This window comes from Leptinotarsa decemlineata, unplaced genomic scaffold (assembly GCF_025532065.1).
Source record: "Leptinotarsa decemlineata unplaced genomic scaffold, Ldec_3_MD MMD2_tig00000090_RagTag_RagTag, whole genome shotgun sequence".
NCBI classification, from domain to species: Eukaryota; Metazoa; Arthropoda; class Insecta; order Coleoptera; family Chrysomelidae; genus Leptinotarsa; species Leptinotarsa decemlineata.
The window spans coordinates 4,770,815-4,795,688 of NW_027412541.1; the positions used below are offsets into that span (position 1 = coordinate 4,770,815).

General features: G+C 32.2%; 1 protein-coding gene across 1 annotated transcript in view; it reads left to right on the plus strand.

Moving 5' to 3' along the window:
* Nucleotides 1-24,874, plus strand: part of LOC111514209 (RAS oncogene family member RabX5) — a 32,701-nt gene that overhangs the window by 2,116 nt on the left and 5,711 nt on the right. Inside the window, exon 2 of the mRNA XM_074172390.1 lies at nt 15,966-16,067. Coding sequence (XP_074028491.1) covers nt 15,966-16,067 — 102 coding nt within the window. The remainder of the gene's footprint in view (nt 1-15,965; nt 16,068-24,874) is intronic.

The following is a 24,874-nucleotide window of genomic DNA, read 5'->3' on the forward strand; positions in this document are numbered from 1 at the left end:
AATTTTTCAACGTACATTTCAGTTGTCAACCTTTTTTAACTATCGAAATATCTATTATGATATCTGGGAAATACGAATAAAATTGTTTGCTGATGATAGGTTATGTTGGTGAAACAGACCCGCCTTGGGCGAAAAGTGAGGCAAATCGATTGTGTAGGCAACCCGCATATGTTATTGATATCTATCTCTTTTTATCTTATGGTGGTTAATGGAACTGAAGCGCAACATTTTGAATATATTTAAATTTTTTACGTTTATTTTGTCGAAAACGTGTATTGGTTCTGAACAGTTGCTTAGGAAGGAAGTAATAATAGAAATAGTACAATGTTCAAAAAAAATTCCACTGTTTTTTCACGGAATTGGTAAATAAAATTAAAACCAAATTAGAAATTTTTTATTTAATATTCCAAAACATAGCTATTTCTACTTATATCTAACAGTCAGTAAACGTCAGTAAAATTATGTCATTTTTTGTCTTACTGTGGCACTTTTTCCATACAATTGTAAATTTACCAATTTACTGTGGTGATACATTCGACTCTTTATATATATGGCAGTAACTTTCCGAATGATCTGGATTTCATGACATTCTTCACCTACAAATTCCTGAATTATAGGATGTCTAGTTTGAAAATATTTATATTCACAGCAAAATGATTTATTACTGTGTTTATAATTTTCTATTTAAAGTTTATTTTCGAGTTAAACATGTCCTTAGTTTCTATAGATAGGCGAATTTATTTTTCCACAAACTGTTAAGTTTTGTAAACCACATCTGAAGCATAAAGAAGACCTTCTCGAGTGACAAAATTGGTGAACAATTTATGAGATTCAGGAGGGGCAGTATAAGAGTGGTCAATTGATATAGTATCTCTATGGAGTAATATTTCAATAAAATATCCAGAAATATAAAACACATTTTTTTAAAAATTCACTCAGTTTTTTTCGTTCAAACGCCTAATTGAATTAGCGTTAGACGTTTATTAAACCACACGACAAAGGAAGAGAAACTAATAGCACCCTAGAACAACATAAATGTATATCTTTACAAATATTATACAGAAATAGCTGAAATTATATCTAAAAGGTATTTTATGCATCAAACCATTACTTATTTGATTGAATATGACAAAGAAATGTCACCATAAATCAGTGAAATGTATACTATACGTACGTATAGAGTTCATTGCCATAAATAATGCCCTTGAAACACTTTCTGATTTACAGAAAACGGGTCGGGTGCGTTCCAGGTAGTATACAATTCACTGGTCTAATGATGGTACCAGGTATTTATATAAGGGGAGTTTCGAAATGTCAAAGATTTTGGCCGCCATATTTGTGATGTCATTGGAGGAAAATAGCACTAAATTTAAATTGATATAGTATCCATATACTCATAATTCATTTATTTCCTATTTGATACATTTATGATCTTGCAAATGTTTGAAATATAGGTGGGGAAAAAAGGTTGAATGCAAGAATTAAAATTAATTGAATGAATATCACAACTTCTTCAATGATTCATACAATAAAAAATATTATAATGCAGTTAGATCACAGACAGGTATGAGTATTTTTTAAAAGTTACTAGGTGTGACTTATTATTTTTTATATTCTTACTATAATTCTCAATTTTTTTTTATATTTGATACATCTAAAAAGAAATTATTTATTTTTAGATTAATTATTACATTTTTGGGTGAACACCTTCAATTATATAGTAATGTAGGCTTTCACGACTGGCGTCAATGTTTTGGTTGGTTTCCGGGTTTTGCAGTGGACTTCTATGGTTATAATCTTGAAACGTTTCGACTGCAACTGCGGTAGTCATCTTCAGTGGCGTTTAAAATCTGTTTTCCGGTAATCAGCTGACGCCCCCATACGAACGAATATTCTCAGAAATTGAGAAACTTGTGCGAGCTAAGGACTAACGAGGTCTTACCTTTTAACGTGTGATTCCTAACTCTTGGTCGAAGTATTCTTCTTAACGTGTCAACCTGAAACAGAAGGTGACTGCCGCAGCATATATCCGTTCCCTATTAAGTATAAAAACCTTCTCTGATTTGTGAGACTTTTACAGATTCACAGATTCACTCTTTCCAAATTCAAATAATCACGAAAGTTACTATTGTTTCTTTGGTACTTAGGGAAAATTTTCAATAGCGATATTGACCCAGCAGTTGAAACATTCTATAAATTAATTGAACAAACATAAGCACTCCTTGTCCTGCCGAAACGAAAAACACCATCATCTTATCCTGCATAGTTTTCTCGTGAATTGAAACAGCTCATCAAAGAAAGGAAATTCGCTCATTTCCAGTACAAAAAAGACAGGTAAAACGAATCATACATTCGGTTCAAGATTTAAGGAAGTTTCCGGCGAGTGTCGTAGGTCCTACAATGCCAATTTGAAAAAGGAGATACATTCTGATTCAGTGATGATGACATTTCAGCTCTGCCTAACGAATTAATCTGTGGTCCAGATAAGCCAGTTTCTACTTTTTGAAAAAAAAATGCATCTTTACTGTATGTAGACCAATTCATCTTTTATTTAACAAATCACTCCGACAGAATGAATTCCCTAAAATTTGGCTTAAAAGCTAAATAGTTTCAATTTTTAAGAATGATTGTTGAAGTGATGTCGCGAACTAACGGCCATTAATTATTCAATTCCTAAACATTTTGAAAAACGTCCGATACCATATAGGTACATACTTTGACATTGCAAAGGAATATTTGATCATTACAGGCATGGCGTTGTCCCTCAGAGATAACCATGATATTATGAAAACTTTGAGGAACATTCTCAGATAGACTTTACATAGATTATTCCAAATCCTTTGAGCGAGTTATTCACTCTTGTTATCTAATTTCGAAGCCCTTGAGTTTCTAGACTGAGTTGTGAAATGGTTGAGAACTTATTTGTGCTGTCAGGGATTCCGCAAGGGTCCAATATTAGGCAGTATTAATCCTTTTTTATCAGATCTCTCCAAAGCCTTGAAATACTGTAAACCAATAATCCTTACTGACGACCTCAAAATGTACCTACTTATGAACACTCTTGAATATTTCTTCAAGCTGCATTCTGACATTGACACCTTTGTCATTATATTGCTAAATGCCAGCAAGCGTCAATTTATTACATTATCAATTACGATTACGATGCCCGATTCAACTACTCTATTGATGGTACCTATTTGGGTAAAGTTGATAGCCTCACTGACCTGTGAGTGTTTTTTGCTTGCAAGTTCTCTTTTCAGTCCTACATTGATGAATTAGTATCTAGAGATCTACGCCGATTAGGATCATCAAACGTAATTCTACATAAATGTCTCCATCATCAACAACCCCACTTACTGTAAATTGCTCAAGTCAAATTCCTTCTAAATTATGCTTCTCCTATTTGATCACCTTCCTATTCATATTGATAGAATCGTGGCTTAACAGAATAACAATAAACTAATGATGAAATGATAGTCAAGATAAAAGTGATAACCCTCGAATTATACCTGAAATACTTTGATCTTTACACTTTTTCCAAGATGCTTAACAAGATGTTTAACAAAAATTCAGCGCTGAATGTGATGATGTTATTCTTGTTAAATTCATCTGCTGCCTAAACTTGAACCGCTTTTTCTCTCCCCGAGTCCTCTAGCGTCGTATAATATGACAGTTGATATTTCTGATTATTTTTACCAATAGTTAAACAAATAACGCTCACAGCCCCATCAGCCGACGTTCGAATCGTAATTGTATCACCTAACAAAAATGATCAATTACCATGAGCACATTTTTGAATACGAATTTTTTGAACATTATGTGTTACTACAATTGGGTCGACGATAGAATACACATGCGTCATCAAATAATACGCCATAAAACATAAAAATATCCTCATAAATAAAAGCAATTCGTTAAAATGTTGGAGTATTAGGAGCAGCAGCCAAATCATTTCGTTTTCATTAGTTTGTAACTTATATCGGATGTCGGATGCAAAATTGATGACGACCTAACGGTATATGTTTCATACATGACGTAACAGATTGGTTCACCCAATAACGATAGAGCGGACTACGTAGAAGTGGGATGAAATACCAATGTCACCTTTCATAAACGCCACGTGGAACTTGGATAAAAGATAATTCAAGTTTTTGATTAGTTCGTTCTGCCCGCTTTGTGTTTTACTTAGACATTATAATTTATAGACTGGCCTTTAGAAGAAGAAGATTGAGATTGCCCTATTGTAAAGAGATGGAAGAATATTTACTTCAAGTTATTTGTTAATGGTCTATTGATAGCAATTCAAATTGCCTTTCTAGATGTGGCCAAAAAAACAAAGATCGTAATTCAAGGCCTCAACAATCTTTTTTTTTTAATTTTTTCCGCAAGATATCAATTGGAAAAAATGATGGGGCGGCCGGTTCATAAGTTATAAAGTCTATGCTTGAAAATTATATTTTTATAGAAGAGTAAACTGTTCAGTGATTCAGAATGAATATGATAATTGGTTGTTGAATTCATCACTTTGATTTCGTATTTCTTTTCTTATATGTAGTAGTCATAAAGGAAAAATATATTTCGTAGTGCTGCAGATGTAGTAAAAAACGGTTTGTTTTTGGTGTTTTGTTCATTTTGTATATTATCGAATTGGATTCAAATAATTCAACGCAACAGCGTTGAACCGCGTCTGATTTTCTATATATTGAGATAGATTGTATGATTTTTATGTTTTGCAAGATGATATAAATTTTGATAGCATAAATTCTTGTATTTTTTTCACAAATAACTAACCTTTACTCGAGAACAAATTCAATTGAATTCGTCTAAAGCTTCTGTCCGTTTGAACGCGATGAACTCAAAAACTATCGATGACAAAAACGAATTTTCATACGGTTTCCACCAATAAACGAATGAGTGATTCAACCTGTGCACGCTCTTATGAATTATGAAAAACGCAGTTCAATCCCTTCGCGTCAAAACAGAACAATTCACTTAATTTTATTCTTCTATAGATCTACACAAAAGAGCTTACTTTACCATATCAACATCTAAAATAATGTTTACAGATAAAGTGTAACTGGAAAGCTTTCTAGATGGACAGGATATTGATCCTTATCAAATAAATACCTTAGTTACCTTGAACATTTCATAGACGTTTGTTTGAAAGTGGTTGGCAATGTTTCATGGTGAATTTCATATATATATATATATATATATATATATATATATATATATATATATATATATATATATATATATATTGTGTTTCGAAACTCTGGTCATTGAAGAAGTCCTCAAGAAGGCCCGAGTCTAGTAGAGATACGTTGACGACAAATTGACAACACTTCATAGTATGGAACCATGGAAATACAGAACTAAACACCTTTCTGAAGCCATCAACAGCGTAAGACCTTCTATCACACGGGTCAGCATCTGAATCACGAATCCAACCACCATCAATCTACCAAAAGAGGAATCATCAAGACCATAGTGGATCGTGCTTTCGGGCACTGTAATATGAAGGAAGGTCTCGAGATGGAACTAGACAACATCAAAAAATATCTACAGCGAAATTGTTACTCCAAAGTGATAGTGGAACTGAATTTGGCCAAAAGACAGCAAGAGCCTTGCAAGGCTGAGAAGCCGTCTCAACCTGTGCTTGTAATCCCCTACATCAGAACCTGCTCAGATCCGGAAACACCATCCGTAGTAAGCAGCTTCACAAAAACCAGGCCACCAAACGCGGCTGCGATTCCAAGAATTGCATTTGCCGAATACTCTGTGAGTGTGGCAAATCCTATATCGATAAAACAAAAAAGGCATTGAAAGTCCGCAATGCCGAGCACAAGAAACACATAGTAAGAAGAAACCAGCTGATCTAGATTAGCAGAGCATTTTTGGACTCATCAACATAACATCAAGGTGTCCCAAGCTGAGATCATCCACAAGAAGGAACACTGGTTTGAGAGGAAGTTAAAAAAATTGTATATATGTTCAACGACGCATTCAGCCAAGTTAGCGTAGAAATACGAAACATATGGAAACCTATTATCAAGCGGAAAACGGTCAATTCTCGCTAAACCGGTGAAGCGGAGAGAAGAATGAGGATATAGGTGATAGCGCTCCAATCCAGTCACCATCCGAAGACCATTGAGGATACTAAGAATCGAAACGTGGTCAAGTAATCTGGCTTTGAATCTTTTTTAAATTCATTTTTAATTTTTGTTATTGTTATATTTTTTTTATTTCTTTTTACTCTGTAGTCATTTTCATTTTGTATCTTGATTATTTATTCGTTTTATTATATTTTCATTTCAGGTTTTATTGCTTGATACATAATTGATATTTCAACTATTTAGTCTAATTTTATTTATTCATTCATAAATTTATAATCATTGTGGGATCACATATGACAATAAAAGTCCGAACCAATGAAATTCACCACTTCATGAACAGTAAAACTAATCCGCGACAAAATAAATAGTTCAAGTGTCTTGACAAACCGATGCGACACGCACGATGAAGAAAGGTTGTGATTGCGTTGGATTTCTTTTATGTATTGAATTTGAAGGTTAAAGTCAAGTAGATCAGTACTTACTTGTCTGAGTGAATTTAATCATAAGTCATTATTATTAGTGACAGAAAAAATGGTACCTGTGCGAATCCAGGTTGGACCGCTGGTTCAATTATAAAAATATGTTACCATAATTCAATTGTGTTAGTGGAAACGCATGCTTTTATCTCTTGCCAGATACTTTCTGAACAGAAAAAGTTTTCAAACATTTTTAGAAAATTATATTTTTCACTAACATGGAGTCTCATTTCTTACCATTAATTGTAAAAATCTGCTCTTGTTAGCATTAACTTTGCTTTTCAATTTTAACTGGTTCGAAAAAAGAAATAAAGAAATTAACATAAAATAAACGTTTTGCAAAAATTTGTAGATCATTCGCATGCATTTCCTTCAAAGTCGGCACCAGAAATACATGTTTCCACCCTCAAAAGTTCAAAAGATGATGATGAGGAGTTAATGACAAGTATTTTCACCCTGAAACTCCGAAAAGTGCACCATTGAGGATGACAGTCTTCCATTTGATTTGAATTAAACTTTACCTATATCAAAATACTTTTTCATATATTTTATTACGTTCTCTCTATTTCTCATTAATATTGGCTTTTGCTGCCGTTTAGGCGCAGTAAGCCATGTTACTCGTGGGCGTACTCAAGTTTTGCTGTATGCAATGCAATGCTGCACTGCTTTTTTTATTGCTTCATATATTTTCGTAGATTGATGGCACGTCTTTCGATTGCAGACATATATGCACTACAGACACTTAAACTGTGTTACAGATAATACTATCACTTCACAGAAAAACATATATTTCTTGCTAGTACTATGACAGTCCACTCCCTCGACGATGAGAACCATCACATTCATTTACATATTCAATCATTTCGGCACAGTAGAAAGCTAAAAGACCAAATGCTACGTTGTTACTTCAATATTAGTACGGCAATTATGCGAAAAGTTCGCGGTGTGATGTCTGTTGGTAACATCCAGACTTTTTGATGACTTGACAGCTTTGTTGGTATAAGACTCTTGAGGATTGGTGGTGCAGCTCTCGACGTGTGAACATCGGACTGACGAACAGGTGTGCTACTAATTTTTTGGGGAACTTTTTCTTGCTAACCTTTTCTTTCAAATATTGACAAATTGAAATTAATATTGGGTAGATTTGCGAAGCATAAAAAGTGTTGATAATTTTTTTTTGAGAGAAAATTTACAAAAATAAAATCTTGGGCAAATAAGTACTGTAAACATGTTAGAAGAGGAGGGGGAGGATATATCCTCCCCCAAAATAAAACCACATATACATACTGATGACATCGAAAGCAATGATAGTGTTGATGCGGAGGTACAGAGTATCTTGGAATCGAAACCGGAAAACTCTGAAAGCCAAAGCAGTTCACGTTTTTTTGATAGGGGATATACGGAAAATTTATCAGTAAATTCACAAACAAATAATGAAATGGAAGAAGAAGAATAATCAAATAATATTATATAATGAAATGGATAAGGGGCCATATACAATTATTGTAGAGTCAACTTTGGAACACAGAAATCTCAGACGTTTTTCTCATTTAGAAATCGCCAAAGATGTATGTGATTTAAAATTGGGAAATATAATAAAAATAAAAATAAAAGGTAATAATAAAATAGGCATAGACTATAAAGATAGGGAAAGTGCTAATAGCATGATAAATAATGAACAACTTAAGAACAAGGGATATAAAGCTTACATCCCGTATAGCCATGTAACATGTAAAGCCATAATAAAGGAAATTTCAATTTTATTTACAGAAAATGAAATTAAAGAAATGATAAAAAGTCCTTATAAAGTAATACAGGTTAAAAGAATGAATAGGAGAGTTATAATAAATGAAAAACCAACATATGTACCAGCTTCTACGGTATTAGTTACCTTTAAAGGAACAATAATTCCTAGATATGTAGATATTTGTTATATGACATACGTTACAACTCCTTACATACCACCAGTCACTCAATGCTATAATTGCCTTCTCTATGGACACATAAAAAAAACTGCAAAGGTAAAAGGAAGTGTTTTTCTTGCACAGAACAACACAAACACGATGAGGAATACAAAAATTGTACAATAAGTAAATGTTTATTTTGTAAAAGTTACGAACACAAATCAAATAATAGAGCATGTGCAGAATATGAAAGACAAAAAAATATCAGAGAAAAAATGACTTTCGAAAACATTTCCTTCTATGAAGCAGTGAAACACTTTCCAAAAGACAAACCAACATACACCCAAAACTCACGTGAATTTCCAACACTACAAAAACAATATACAATCAACAACCAAATCACAGTAGAACAACGTAGGGAGGTATACAATACAAACAATGGTAGTCAAAAAAGAACATATGCACAAAGTACAGGTAAAGGGAGAAATGTGGAAAGAAATGATAAAAATAGAGGGACAGGGTATAATAGGCAAGAGATAAATAATATACTTATAAATCCAAATGGAAGAGTTCATCAACCAGATAACGGAACGGTTTTTAATTACATGGAAAATCAAAGACAAACAAATACAGGAGCAATTCCAAAAAACCCATTAAGGCATAGAGACAGCAAAGTAGGAGAAAATATCGAAAAAAATGACAGATTAAATTTTGCAGAAGTAGACACAGAAGAAAAAATTATTATTAAAACTTTTTATGAAAATTTTATTAAGTTACCGAGCAATACCATTACAAAAATAATAGATTTAGTTCAAACATATGATAGAAACAAAAAACATCAAGACTTTGACACACCAGATTTTTTCTAAACATTCGATAGTCAGGGGGATCCTAAAAACTTGAAAATTATACAGTGGAATATAAGAAGTATCAATGCTAACTATCACTACTTAATCAACATTATTCAAGAATATAATCCACAAGTAATATTGTTAAATGAAACATGGCTCAAACAATCTCAAACAATAAAAATTAAAAATTATAACATTATTAGACAAGACAGAGATGACGGCTATGGTGGTATAGCCACAATCGTCCGTAAAGACATAATATATAACCTCATACAGGCAAACTTCGGCAATAATCCGGAAGAGTGCCAAAATATAATCATAAATATAGGGAATATTAACATAATAAACACATATAATCCACCAAATAACCAATTACAAGTAAATACATATGAAAGGATATTAAATCAGTTAAAAGAAAACATTATCTGGATGGGCGATTTTAACGCACATCACCCACTATGGGGAAGTAGGAATACAAATCATAACGGAAATACCCTGAATACAATAATAGACGACTTTAACATGATCGTCCCAAATAATGGGAAGAGTACAAGATTAGCAAAACCAAACGAAAATAATAACCCCTTGGACTTATGTTTAGTTTCGCATACAATAGCAATTAAATGCAATTGGGAGACGAGTGAAGAATGCGGAAATAGCGACCATTTTCCAACTATTTGTAACTATAAGAATAATATAAATAATGATTACGTTATTGATAGGGGGGAAAAACGAGTCTTCTCCAAAGCCAACTGGGGAAAATACGAACTAATACTAGAACAAACAAAAAACATAACAAACATGAGTTATGATGAATTAATACAACATATGAATGAAGCAGCGGATATGTCGATTCCTAAACAGTATCAGAAAAACATTAAAGGTTCAAAATCACCCTGGTGGGATGACGAATGCCAACAAATTAATATTAAAAAAAAACAAACAATAAATAAATTCAAATCAAATCCAACTATAGAAAATTTCATAGAAGCAAAACGAATGATAGCAAAAGCAAAAAGATTTTTTAGGAAAAAGAAAAAAAAATAGCTTCCAAATTTTCTGTTCAACACTAAATAGAGAGTCAAACATTTCATACGTGTGGAATATGATAAGAGGGTTTTCAGACAAAAAGCTAAAAAGAGCGGACAAAAACAATCTACCAGATAAAACAATAGCAATTCAAATGCTTGACAGATATTCGATATGCGATATGGAGCCTGAATTTAATGTAATAAATAATCAACAAACACTCAAACCATTCACATTTGTAGAATTAGAAAAAGCTTTGAAATGCAAAAAAATTACAGCACCTGGAGTTGACGGTATACCATACAGCATGTTTATGTATCTGCCAAGAAATTTGAAATTGATGCTACTATATAACAATATATAATAAAATATTACAAGGAAACCAGTTACCAGAAACATGGAAAGATTATTTATTGATAGGAATTAAAAAAATAAATATTGATATAGAAAACGTAAATAGTTATAGACCGATAGTATTGGCTAATTGCGGGCTTAAGATATTAGAAAAAATAATCAGAAACCAGGTGGAATGGGAAATCGAACACAATCAAATATTAACTAGATATCAAATGGGATTCCGTAAAGGATTAGGGACAATGGACTGCATTAGTTATCTAATTTCATACGTACAAATGGCATTTAACCTCAATGATAATGTAATAGCAGTTTTCTTAGATATAAAGGGAGCATATGACAACGTCAACTTTCATAAACTATACAATTACATGATAAAATACGGAATAGATAATAACATAGCTAAAGTAATATTCAGAATTCTAAATAATAGACAAAACTATATTATAGATAAACAAGGAAATAAACACGGTCCACAAATAAATACAAAAGGAATACCACAAGGATCCCCAATCAGTCCCATACTATTTAACATATATATAAAATCACTTTTCGATATAATACCTAAACATGCCAAACTTATAGCGTATGCAGACGACCTAGTGGTAATATGTAAAGGGAAAAATATAATAGATATCAGAGACAAAATGAACATTATTCTAAATGAAATAAACATATGGATGAAAGAGCATGACTTCCAATTATCAGAGGAAAAATGTGAAACAATATTGTTTAAACGAGGGAGAGCATGCATAGAACAGTTAGATATAAAAATAGGGCAGTCTCAAATTAAAATATCAAGTGATGTTAAATATTTAGGAACAATAATAACACATAATCTAAAATGGGATAAACACATAGAAAACATAATAAATAAGGCAAAAAAGGGAATAAACGTAATCAAAAGTTTTTGTAGAACATGGTGGGGGGCGGACCCAGTAACAATGAAAATGGCGTACAATGGCCTAGTGAGAACACATTTAGAATATGGGGCTATACTTTTCAACCTATGCACAAAAAAAACCTAAATAAACTAGAACAAACGTATATACAAGGTCTTCGAATTATACTAGGATGTATGAAATCTACACCTAGAAACGTTATACTTGCGGAAGCGGGAGTAATAAATTTAGAACATAGAAGGAAATGGTTAGCACATAAGTATGTAATAAAACGTATGGATTTTAAGCTACCTATTATATATATTTTGGAAATACTAACTATCATGGAAGGGAAACAAAACAACTATTGGAAACCCCACCAAACACCATATCTGATAGAGGCATATAAACAATGTAAAATATTTAAAAATAGCATATATACAAATGAAATAATACCAAATTTTAGTTTTGAGTATGATACCTATATACAAGAAGTAGAGACAATAGATACAAAACTTAAAAAAAATGATATAAATACAAAAAATGATTTTCTAAAATTTGCAGAAGAATATGAAGATGAATATAATTTCATTTATACAGATGCTTCCAAACAAAATAACAGGGTGGGAATGGGAATATACATACCAATAATTGACTACTCTTTTTCAGCAAGATTAAACGATTATACAAACATATGTGACGCAGAAATCATTGCAATAAATGAGGGTATGCGAATTTGTATTCAAGAAAACTTACACAAAAATATAATATTAACAGATTCTAAAAGTGCAATAGAAAGAATAAAAAATATGGATTCAACAGCAAACAATGATTTTATTACATTAAACATAAAAGATAAAATAAGAACAAATACAAATAATAATAAAACATTTAAAATAGCCTGGATACCAGGTCATCAACAAATAGAAGGTAATGAAAAAGTTGATAAGTTAGCAAAAATTGGTAACCACCTTAATATTCCGCTGGATATTAAAATAAATAAAAAATCTTTATACCCCACATAAAACAAATAATAAGTACATCATTTTACACCCAATGGAAACACGAAATTCAAAAAAAAGTAAAATGTATTTTAGGGTCCAACCTGACTATCCAACAAAACCATGGTACATAAAAATACCAAATATGGACAGAAGACACATAACAAGTATCATTAGAATGAGAACAGGACACTGCAGTTGTAAACAACATTTATATCGCATAGGGGTCAGTGATAGTCCAAACTGTGAATGCGGACAAATAGAGACAATAAATCATATCTTTTTAGAATGCCCAATCAACAGTATCCCCGGACAAGATTTATATCCAAAATTTATTAACAACGGAATCAAAGCACCGTTCGATATGTTTACAGTACTTAGGAATTTAAATTTAAAAATTATTAAGGACATAACACAATTTATGCTACACAATCAAATTAAAGTATAAAAGAAAGAAAAGGTAATTGTATCGTTTAAAGACAAACCCTTGTATCATTCACCCTTGTATGTGTCTTTCGTCTAAATTTCTATCTGTGATATGTGAAAATACTAACAAACCTACACCGACTACAACAGACAAAAGACAGCAAAAAGTAATAAAGAGAGCAAAAGAAGAAGAAAGTGACACAATAAGGAAGCAGTCTGCATAAAGCAGGACAACTGCAACCCCGGACGAAGCGACTGTTACATAAGTGACGTGTAACAGAAGGAGAACTGGCTAAATGCGCCTGATCGGAAGCAAGGGCCAACCAAACGGAGAGAGAGAGAGAGAGAGAGACTCTTGATAGTTTCTCAGTGTTTACTTTATCATCTGTTTTTATTATTGTCTCTGGTATCCTGAACACTACTGAACACTGTTGGTGGTTTTTTAGCGAAACTAGTAACACATTTTGTTCACTTGGTGTATGTTATTATTGAAAGTGTTTTTTTTTGAAAATTAATTTATTTTATCACCACACTATGGAACTACGTATGTACGTAAGTGAATCATTCACTAAGGCAAAATTCCAGGAGATTACCCTAACCTTCCTTAGAGGCAGCAGCAAAGAATTTTATCAGATAATAAAAATTTTAATCCAGTACAAATAATAAATGTTCCACATAATAAGGTAGTAGCGCTAAAGAGCTCGAATTGTATAATGAAATTCCTTCTAGTGAAAAAGTATGGGAATTTGAGCCTAGTGAGTCACCAGGAGGCAATACACCTTTTTTGTAGTGAGAAGAATGACAACTCTACATCTAATATGTCATTTTCCTCCCTTCAACAAAAGGAAGCCCTGAATTACAAGGCAAGGAAATACAAAGCGCTGAAAAATAAATTTTAGTGAACGGTTCATCAGATGATCTCCGAAAATGTTTCCATGCACATAATATTCCACATAACAGTATTACCGACTTGTTGGGATTTTAAGAAGGTATGGTCATCACGAATTATCTAAAGATGAGAAGCCTTATGCCAACATGCCTTACAAATATATGTAATGTGATCTTTTGGGTGGAAGAGATGCAAACGGCCATCTGTATGTATGCCTTGGCCAATTATTTACCAATGAATTGACTACACAATGTTTCTGGATCAGATAAAGTGGAAATTAAAAGCCAATTACATACAAATATTTCAGGTAATATATTTTAAACTCAATTACTAGAAATCATGGCAAAATTGTACTTTATGGGATACTCATGGATTTTCGTGATTTTCTCTGGGATGATACTGCATGGTGGTGGGAATTCACAACACTTTTTATTTTTTTGTTGGGCTCAATTAGTTTTTGAGATATAGCCCGGCAAAGTTTGTATATCATATTTTACTTCAATGTAGTATTTTTACAGAAAAAAACTCGAAAATCCATGAGTATCCCATAAAGTACAATTTTCACGAAATCATTATCATTAGCAGTCATTCTTATAAATCATACTCGGACAAATAAAAACATGCAGCTGAATCTTCCAAAAAAATGGAAGAAAGATGAAGATGGAGAAGTAGGAAGCTAAATCCTTTCTTTCCCAAAAATTAATCTTTCCTAAAAATATACCCCTTTCAGTTTGGAAATTATATAGTTTATTGTTTTTCAATGGTGTACTTTTATTTTCTCGATCAATTCTAATCTGGCACTATGAATCCACAAATATTTGTTAGAATTACATGCAGCTATCGAAAATAATCATACCTACTGTCATGTTCATGAAACATTTTAGCGAAGGTATATATTATAAGTAGGTAGGTAGTACAAGTGTTACATTTGTTATGTACTATTCATTTCACTAAATAATATAAAATATAGACAAAGTAGTTGTATCATATTTATGTGAAAGTTACATAAACTCTAATGCATATTAAGTAATATTTGTGTCACTTTGTTACATAATATTTACCTAATAAAATAATATACAGTATATGGTTATATGGTTACATATATATTTAATATTTTTCATAATCTATTCTCACGTTCTGTCATCCGAAAAGAGTAAAAATATTAGGATGGATCTTTTCTACCAACTGAAAATTTTTGTTTGCGTCAATTAGAAACCTTTTGGATCGTCTCATCATCGGATGACGGAGCTGTGAGAATCCAGATTTACGATTTTATTTGAACCACTTCAATGGTCCATCTTGTTATAATATTCAGGGCTCACTGCCCTGTACTAGAATCACTAAGTTATATCCATTACAGTCTGTGTTCCCCATTCTTGCAAAGTGGAAAATGGAATGGAAAAGGAACTGATTACAACTAAAATTTTCATTTCATACATATTAGAGTTCAACAAAAATAACAAATTATGAACCTATAGTCTAAGAATACAATGCATGAATTTACAATACATTCGTACCAATAATAGCATTAATTTCATTTAACGGTTAGTTACCCTTGTAAGTAGGCAACTTGTACTGTTGGTCTTCCCAGCATTTTTGGTGTACAGCTGCCGGACTGAGTCATGGCCGATGAGAAGCCCCTCCCTCAAGATGTGCAGTAGCTGTATAGAACTCTGTTATCAGTCTGTTAAATTATTCGTACCGTACATGTAAAATTGTAAACAAAAGTTTCTGTTCCTTTTTTTCTAATACTTTATTTGTCATACACCAACCCAAAATTTATGGAGATATGATTTCTCCCACGGGCCATGACTCAGTCCGGTAGCTGTAATTATTGTTATTGAGTGACTTGGATGATATCTATGTTTGAATATGCAGAATATGTAAGAAATAATCAAAACCAGACATCGTCATTAATGGAATGGTAAAATATAGTAAAAATATTATTAACATTATTTCTAACTATTTTCTATATTTTATATTACTAACTTGAAAATGTTGAGGAACACTCATGAGAATATTTTTTGTTTTTTTTTAGATTTTGCCACAAAATATTTGATACCAATTACAAATCAACTATTGGTGTAGACTTCGAGGTGGAAAAATTCCATATTTTGAATGTTGATTATAACCTACAAATGTAAGTGTCTCACAAATTTCCTGTTATATGAATACTCTTTTCTTTTATTGAACTACTATATTGTTCATTTGTGAGTATTGAAGATATCCAAACTTGGATTTTTGAATAAAAGCCACACTTATTAATTTATAGTTCAATTCGCTATTGCAAAAATTCAACTTCGCACTCAATTGAAATGATTATTTTGTATCCTCTTTTCTAGTCGCTTGTTTCGTTTATGGTATCTGGATCAAACTGATTGTCCCAGGCGACTTTGGTCAGGTACAATCTTTGAGAAACAATCTCCTCTGAGAACAAACTCCTCATGAATTACCCCCCTTGAAACAGGAGCAGTAACATATCTTTCAAAATGGATAAATACATCCTCATATATCCTATAACATAGTTGTCTGGGGCAATGCAGTATTATCTAAAAGATTGCTGATATCACAAAAGAGAATAATATGCCTGATTTTCGGAATTAAACGTACAGATTCTTGCAAACCCTACTTTATTGAAAACAATATACTCACTGTGCCATGTATATACATCATGAAATCATTATTGGCAATTAAATTACAACTCTCTAACCTCCCGACAAGTGGTGATAATCACATCTATAATACAAGATACGGTACTTGCTTGCAGATACCACAACATAGAAAAACCCTGTCCGAAAATGCCCCTTTCTTTACAGGGGTTCAACTATATAATAAGCTGCCTGAGGATATTGCGAGTGAGAGGAATTACAGAATATTCAAAAACAAATGTAAATGTAAAAGTAAATGTTACTATAAAGCAGATGAATTTTTTATTGAGTGACTATGTTGCCTGAATGCATGTTAAATGTATTTTAAATTTGTATTTTTTACTTTAGGTATATAAACGGTGATAGTTATTAGAATATTACTTTATATATTTTTACTATTATTCAAGATTTTATATATACAGGGCTTTTCATGATGAGCGTTAATTAGCCGTTTCTGACAAACTATTCAACGGATCGACCTGAAAATTTCACAGTATGCATAAATCAATATGACCTACACGCCTAAAATATTTCAGATGAAGCGGCGTTGTCGCTTCTACTATAAAGTAGCGGCTTCTTTGACTTTTCAAATGGAACACCCCGTATATAATATCATATTATGATTCATTATCACTTTGTCAACAAATTCATATACTATTTCCCTATACCTATCTATTACCGTTCAGAAGATATAAATAAATTTCGATATTTTTTTTTACCAAACATGAACTTTTATAAATGCTGATAATCTTGAACTCTCTTGCACTGAAACGATCAAATTTGAAATGGAGTGGAGTGATACTATGAGGATCTTCACTCCGAGTCATATTTTCATTTGCCTCATACAGGGTCTTCAAAAAAAATGCAGATACTTTGATCTCATGAAAAAATGAGTGGAACTCAATTTTTTCCAATGGAACACCCTGTATATTTCAACATTTTTGAGCTCTACATCCAATTTTAGATTAACTTTGTTCAGATAATACTATTTCTATTTTGAACCGTTTTCGAGATAAACTGTTTCAAACGGAAACTGACGTGGTTTTCTTGCTCGTTTTTTTGAATTTATCACTTATTTTGGATATTCAAAATTTTTTTTATACTTAGTAATATTTCTTTTTGATCCAGTTTTTTTAACTGTCTCAGATCAGTCAATTCGAAATTGGTATGTACCTACCTTAGAAAAAGTTACAATTTGTATACATTGAGAAATTGGTCTCTAACGTACAACAGTACACATTAATATTTTTTAATAGTGTGCTTTGGAAAAATAAATAAACCAATTATTTAACGTCAGACTTTCGTTGGTGGTTTTGACTGATTGTGATAGTTACCAATTATAATAGAATAATGTCAAGATTAGGTTACAGTAATGAAGATTTCTTGAATTTATCAATAATTTATGGTGAGTGCAATAGAATTGCAAGTAGAACATGCCGAGTATTTCATGAAAGATATCCACAACTTCCGAAGCCGAATAATAATGTGATAAATCAACTACTAAAAACTGTAGGTTGAATGGAACCTTCTGTCCAAAAATCTTTCGTAAGAAGAGTAAAGTGGATGATGATGACAATGGTATAACAGTTTTGGGATACTTTCATGCATTTCCAAATGCTTCTCTGCACGAGGCTGAAAGGGACATAGGTATACCCTACGTGACAATTTGTTGAATTCTTAATAAGCATAAATGGCATCCCTATAAGTTCTACTGTGTCCAACATTTGAAAGAGACTGATTTACCTCGTAGAGTGGAATTCTTTGAATGGTTACTTGTCAAGACTCAAGAGGATGAACATTTCCTTGACAATATCATATGGACAGATGAGGCCAAGTTCACAAAAAATGGAGTTTTCAATAGACACAACAGTCATTATTGGGCGCCAGAAAATCCCATGTTGTCCGCCAAAGGGGTTTTCAAGAAAGATGGCAATTCAATGTATTTTGTGCCATAAAGAATGAGTCAATTTTTTATATCGAGTTTTATGATGATAATTTGAATGCATCAAAATATGAAGATTTACTGAGGAATGGAATTCAAATGATTTTAAATAATAGACCAGGAAGAGAACGTGTATGGTACCAAATGGATGGTGCTCCACCCCATAATTCTCATTCAGTCAGCTAAGCTTTAACCGAAATCTTCGAAGACAGATGGATTGGTAAAAATGGACCTTTTCGTTGGCCTCCTAGAACACCAGATGGCAATCCATTATTTCATGTGGGGTTTCATTAAAAATATGGTTTACTCTACTCCAATAACAACAATGGAAGATATGAAATCAAGAGTTACAACTGCTTTCAATAGTTTGACTCCAGACTTGATCAGAAGCGCTACACATGATAATCTTTTGAAGAGATTACATGTTTGTTTAAGATATTCTGAAATACACCGACGATTAAATTAACTCATTAATTTATGCGTTTATTATTTTCAGTTCGTGTTTCAGCGATAATAAAACTATTGTTTGAAGAGAAGTTTCATTCGATGGTTGAGGAGTATTTTAATAATTATCTTTTCATTGTATTATCTGTGACTAATTGAGAAACATCAAACGAAATCTGTTTTACAAAAATGAGTGATGAACAAGGAAACCATGTCAATTTCCATTTGAAACAGTTTATCTCGAAAACGGTTCAAAATAGAAATAGTATTATCTGAACAAAATTAAGCTAAAATTGGATGTAGAGCTCAAAAATGTTGAAGTATACAGGGTGTTCCATTAGAAAAAATTGAGTTCCACTCATTTTTTTCATGAGATCAAAGTATCTGCATTTTTTTGAAGACCCTGTATGAGGCAAATGAAAATATAGCTCGGAATGAAGATCCTCATAGTATCACTCCACTCCATTTCAAATTTGATCGTTTTAGTCCAAGAGAGTTCAAGATTATCAGCATTTATAAAAGTTCATGTTTGGTAAAAAAAAATATCGAAATTAATTTATATCTTCTAAACGATAATAGATAGGTATAGGGAAATAGTATATGAATTTGTTGACAGTGATAATAAATCATAATATGATATTATATACGGGGTGTTCCATTTGGAAAATCAAAGAAGCCGCTACTTTATAGTACAAGCGCTTCGTCTAAAATATTTTAGGCGTGTAGGTCATATTGACTTATGCATACTGTGGGATTTTCAGGTTGATCCGTTGAATAGTTTGCCAGAAACGGCTAATTAATGCTCCTCATGAAAAGCCCTGTATACATGTGCTGTGTTTCCTTTTTTTGACTGTTCCAATATCATTTGAATTGTGATCTGACTGAAATAAAATTATTATTATTATTATTAATACCCGAAAAAACAACCCTGTATATTCTAACATCCCTGAAATTCTATTTTATGACCAAATTTAGTCACATAGAGAACTACGAAAAAGCTTTTATTTGGCTTGTTCCATTGATGACCAATTCATTTTGTAAAAATTCATGTTCAATATAGAATAAAGAACATAACTTTTGTCTAATTTCTACTAAGTTTAGTATTTGTTACGACCGGTTTCGGTTTATTAGAACAAGTAACTTGAAACTGGTCTAATACATAGATAGATAGATAGATAGACTTTATTGGCTATTTCACACAGTGGTTTACAGCACGTCACATAGTACAAAAAATATATTGAGAGACAATATGTAAAAATGTAAAAACAATCAGGTCATTCACAATTTTTTTTATAATTACATTAAAGAGAATAATTCGAAAATTCTTCTACACTATAAAAACAATTTTTTAGGAGTAGACATTTCACATTAGCCTTGAAATGTCTATCATTCAGGGAACGCACTTCTGAGCTCAACTTGTTATAAAGTTGCAAATTGAGGGAATTTGACTTCGACTAATTTAGCCTGAAACGTTTTAGTGCTATTTGGTTTGCTGATCTCGTGTCGTATTTGTGAAGATCTGACGAAACAGTATAGTTTCCTTTGTTTGAGTGTATTTCACAAAGGGTTTGATATATGTAAATGCATGGTAGTGTCATTATTTTCATGTCAGTAAAGAGGGAACGACAGTGTTCTCTCAGTCCGACTCCAGCCAGAAGACGAATAGCTTTCTACTGTGATCTGAAGATGTTTAGCGCATTGCTGGAATTTCCCCATAGAATGGTTCCATAGCTAATACGCGAGTGAAACAAAGCGAAATATATTTGCCTGAGTGATTCGGGACCTACAACATATCTCAATTTTCTTAATAGAAATATTGTACTGGAAAGCTCGTTGTTCAGTTTCTGAGTATGATAGTGCCAGATGAGAGTGTCATCGATTGTAATTCCAAGAAGTTTACAGTGTTCTCCTGATGTGTATGTATATATTGTTACTGGAAATAATCAGTTGTTGCGTTTTTTCACCATTTAGTTGTAGGGAGTTTGCAGAAAACCAATTTCTGGCAAGGTCAATCGAATTGTCAGCAAGAATTTTGAGGCTATAAAAATCTGAAGAACTATTGATAGATAGATAGATAGATAGATATATTTTCACCACATTACATATATAAATACATTTATGGCATGTCAATATATTAATAGACACAATATAAAGTACACAATGAATAAAATTATACAATAAAACATGATATTTTGAAAGTGTTACAAACATAATCAAGTGAGGCATAAATAAATAGCGTAAACAGAATGGAATATTTCAGAGAAGTGATGTGTTGAGTGCATGACTCAGTTGCTTTGTTGTGACGAGAAACTCGTCTGTGGAATAAAAGCAGTGTTCAAGAATATATTTTTTTGTGCTTTTTTTGAACTGATCAAAAGATAGTGATTTGATTCTCTCCGGCAAGCAGTTATATAGATTGATATTCAGAGAATTATGTTGAGATTTGGTTAATCTATACCTTGGAGTCTTTAATAACTTAGCATACCTAGTATTATGGTCATGTATATCTGACTGGGTTTGTAACTGGTTGATATCTCTGTGTATTTCTAATAAGGCATTGTAGATATATAATGAAGGTAAAGGCATGATGCCAAACTTTATAAAGTGTGGGTGACAATGTTCTCTATATCCAACTCCAGCTAAAATTCTTACTGTTTTTTTTTTTTGTTGTCGAAAGATGGTTATTGCACGAGTGGCATTTCCCCATAAAATTATTCCATAGTTTATCTGCGAATGAAACAGAGAGAAATATGTCATTCTCAGAGTATCAGGTTGAATTGCTTTTTTAAGTGACGTATCGTGACGTATCATCAGCGAAAAGAATGCTGGCTGTATCCTGTAGCACATGCTGACAAATGTCATTTATGTAAATGATAAAAAGCAAAGGACCAAGGACCGATCCCTGTGGAACTCCATGTTTCACTGTCCTGAGCTCGGATGTAGTATTTTTTATTTTGACCAGTTGTTGCCTATTAGTTAAATACGATGACATCAATTTGAGTGGTGTTCCTCTGACCCCATAATAAGATAACTTTTCTAACAGTAGGTCGTGTGAGACATAGTCAAACGCCTTGGACAAATCGCACATAGAAAGGATGGAATTTTACTTTTTTTCAAGGCCATCGACAATGTCCTCCACGACCTTCACTAGTGCCCTTATTGTAGATTTGTTGTGGAGGAAACCAAATTGAGTGTTGGCGAAGAAGTTATTCTTTTCAAAATGATGTGCAAAATTCTTTGAGCAAAATTTCTATGATTTTAGAAAACGTGTTAATTATTGAGATTGGGCGAAAGTTGTCCATAGTTTCAAGGTTTTTTTTTCGGTGAAGGCAAAACTCTTGAGATTTTGAATAAATCCGGGAAAATACCATCTAAAAAACACTTATTTATTAACGCAACCAATGGTTCAAGCAAAATGTCCGATGTTTCTTTGATAAGTAATGCATTTATTTTTAAAGCATCTTCTGAACTGTTTTTTTTAGTTTACGTATAGCTGACAAGACCTCATCTTGAGTGGTTGGGACTAAGATAAAACTTGATTTTGGAGATGGTAAATTTCTCAAAAGATCAGAAGTAGTAAGAGAGGAACTTGGTATTGTTTTTATAATATTGCCTGTTCTAATGGTCTAATAAAGGTCTAATAAAATGAAAATTAATATTACTGGAGTTTTATTCCAACACTAAACCGTTATTTTTACCACCTCCACACGTGTTTCGATCACCAAGTGATCATCTTCAAGAGAAAGATTAATCTTCCTCTTAGCTTTCCTCAGTTAAATCTTCTTCTTAAAGATGATAACTCGGTGATCGAAACACTTGTCAAGGTGTTAAAAATAACGGTTTGGTGTTGGGAGAAAACTCCAGTAATATTCATTGCTACACCAAAGGTTCCAAACAGTGAATCATTAGTAGAAATTAGACAAAAGTTATATTCTTTATTCTATACATTTATATGGGATATTAAGAGCAGTTCAGAAACCATTCCTTTTTTGAAGAGATTCACACCAATAAAAAAATAAATTCAATTAATAAGAAATCAGATATACAGGGCTATTCAAATTCGTTTCTGTACATGAGGATCTCGTAAACGATAAAAGATAGAGTGTCGGTTAAATTGTGGCATGGTTGTGTTTTAGATACCTATTCAATGATGTAAAGAAATCGAATATAGCTCTTTTGGTTCTGGAGATATACAGGAAAAACAAAAACATAGGGAGACGTGAAAGTTACTATTATGTTTTTATTCAACTCAGTCAACTAATTTCCAGGGCCGTAATTTTATTTCACAAAATTATGATCGAATATTACCGAAAAATCCCGAAATATAAAATTGAATTTAATTTCTCAGTATGAAGTGAACGTCCACAATCCAAAAACTACAACAAAAAATACAGGTCCGTGTATATATATTCTGAGAGCCCACATCAAGTGCCAATAGCAAAATGTGGAAAGATTTTCAATATGTCTGCGAATAAAGAAGATATAGGCAAAAAAATAATTTGGGATTTTTTGTTTTTCCTGTATATCTCCAGAACCAAAAGAGCTATATTCGATTTCTTTACATCATTAAATAGGTCTCTAAAATACGCAAATACGCAACTTTGCCATAATTTAACCGACACCCTATCTCTAATCGTTTACGAGATCCCCATGTACATACAGAAACGAATTTGAATAGCCCTGTATAAAACCTGAGTCATATTTATACTTATTACAATTGGAAAATTATATTTTATATATATATATATATATATATATATATATATATATATATATATATATATATATATATATATATATATATATATATATATATATATATATACAGGGTCCTGCAACAGTGGCGCGGTGTTCCATATCTCTATATAGGAAGCAGATAGGAATCTAATTTTCTATAATATTACCTTATTGCTCGAGCTCGACAAAATAAAAATATTGGCGGTCACACAGGGTGTTCGATTTTTTCTGGGCGGATCCCAACTATGTCTTTTTAAATGGCAACCTATATTTTTTTATCGCTTTTTCGGTTTCTTCATAGAAAATAAAATAAACTTTATGTATATCTGCACTTCGAAAATATTGACGGTTTTCGAGATATCTAGCATGACAGGTTTTTTTTTCCAATATTCGTCACTCAGAATATTTGAAATTATAAAGTGATGCCAAGTCCAGTTGAAATTTTTTTTTGGTCGAATATTCTACATTGGTAACTCTCTCAAACGATATATCTGAAATCGACCTGTGATATACAGGGTATGAAAACCCGCTTGCCAAATATTGTAAATGAAAATTTGCAAAATCTTCCTTAGATTAAATGGAACACCCTGTATATTATTGATCCATAAGAAGCGCCAACGAAACCTCTACAAATTTCATTGAGTATTCCCTATGGCTAAGTTCAATAGTTTTTCTTAAATGAGCATTTCTTTCGAAAAATGGTCATTTTTTCAAAGCGAAATCCATTTGACGACTGATAAAAATATACGAAAGATATCTTGTTTCAATTTTGTACATTAGAAGGTGTCCAAACAAATATTTTTTAACGAAATAAATGTATGTACCTATCACTTTTTGCTAAATGGAAAATTATTTTTTCATTGGATGCAGAATTTCACTCATAAATCGTGCAATATCAAACCAAACAAGTTAAAAGAAAGAAACATTATAAATAACTATTTTTTTCATGTTATTATATTCATTCAGAGCTTGAGTTCTAGATATTCAAATTTGTCAACTGGCAAATTACAAAACTACAAAAGGGAGAGTTTAATTAAGGTTGATAATGAAACTATAAAATATGTTCAACATGTCTTCCATTTTCTTGAATGCAGAGCTGAAGTCTATGTTTGAAAGACTGTTCTACCCTGCGCAAGACAGCTGGTGTAATGCTGCGAAAAGCATTCGTTATTCTAA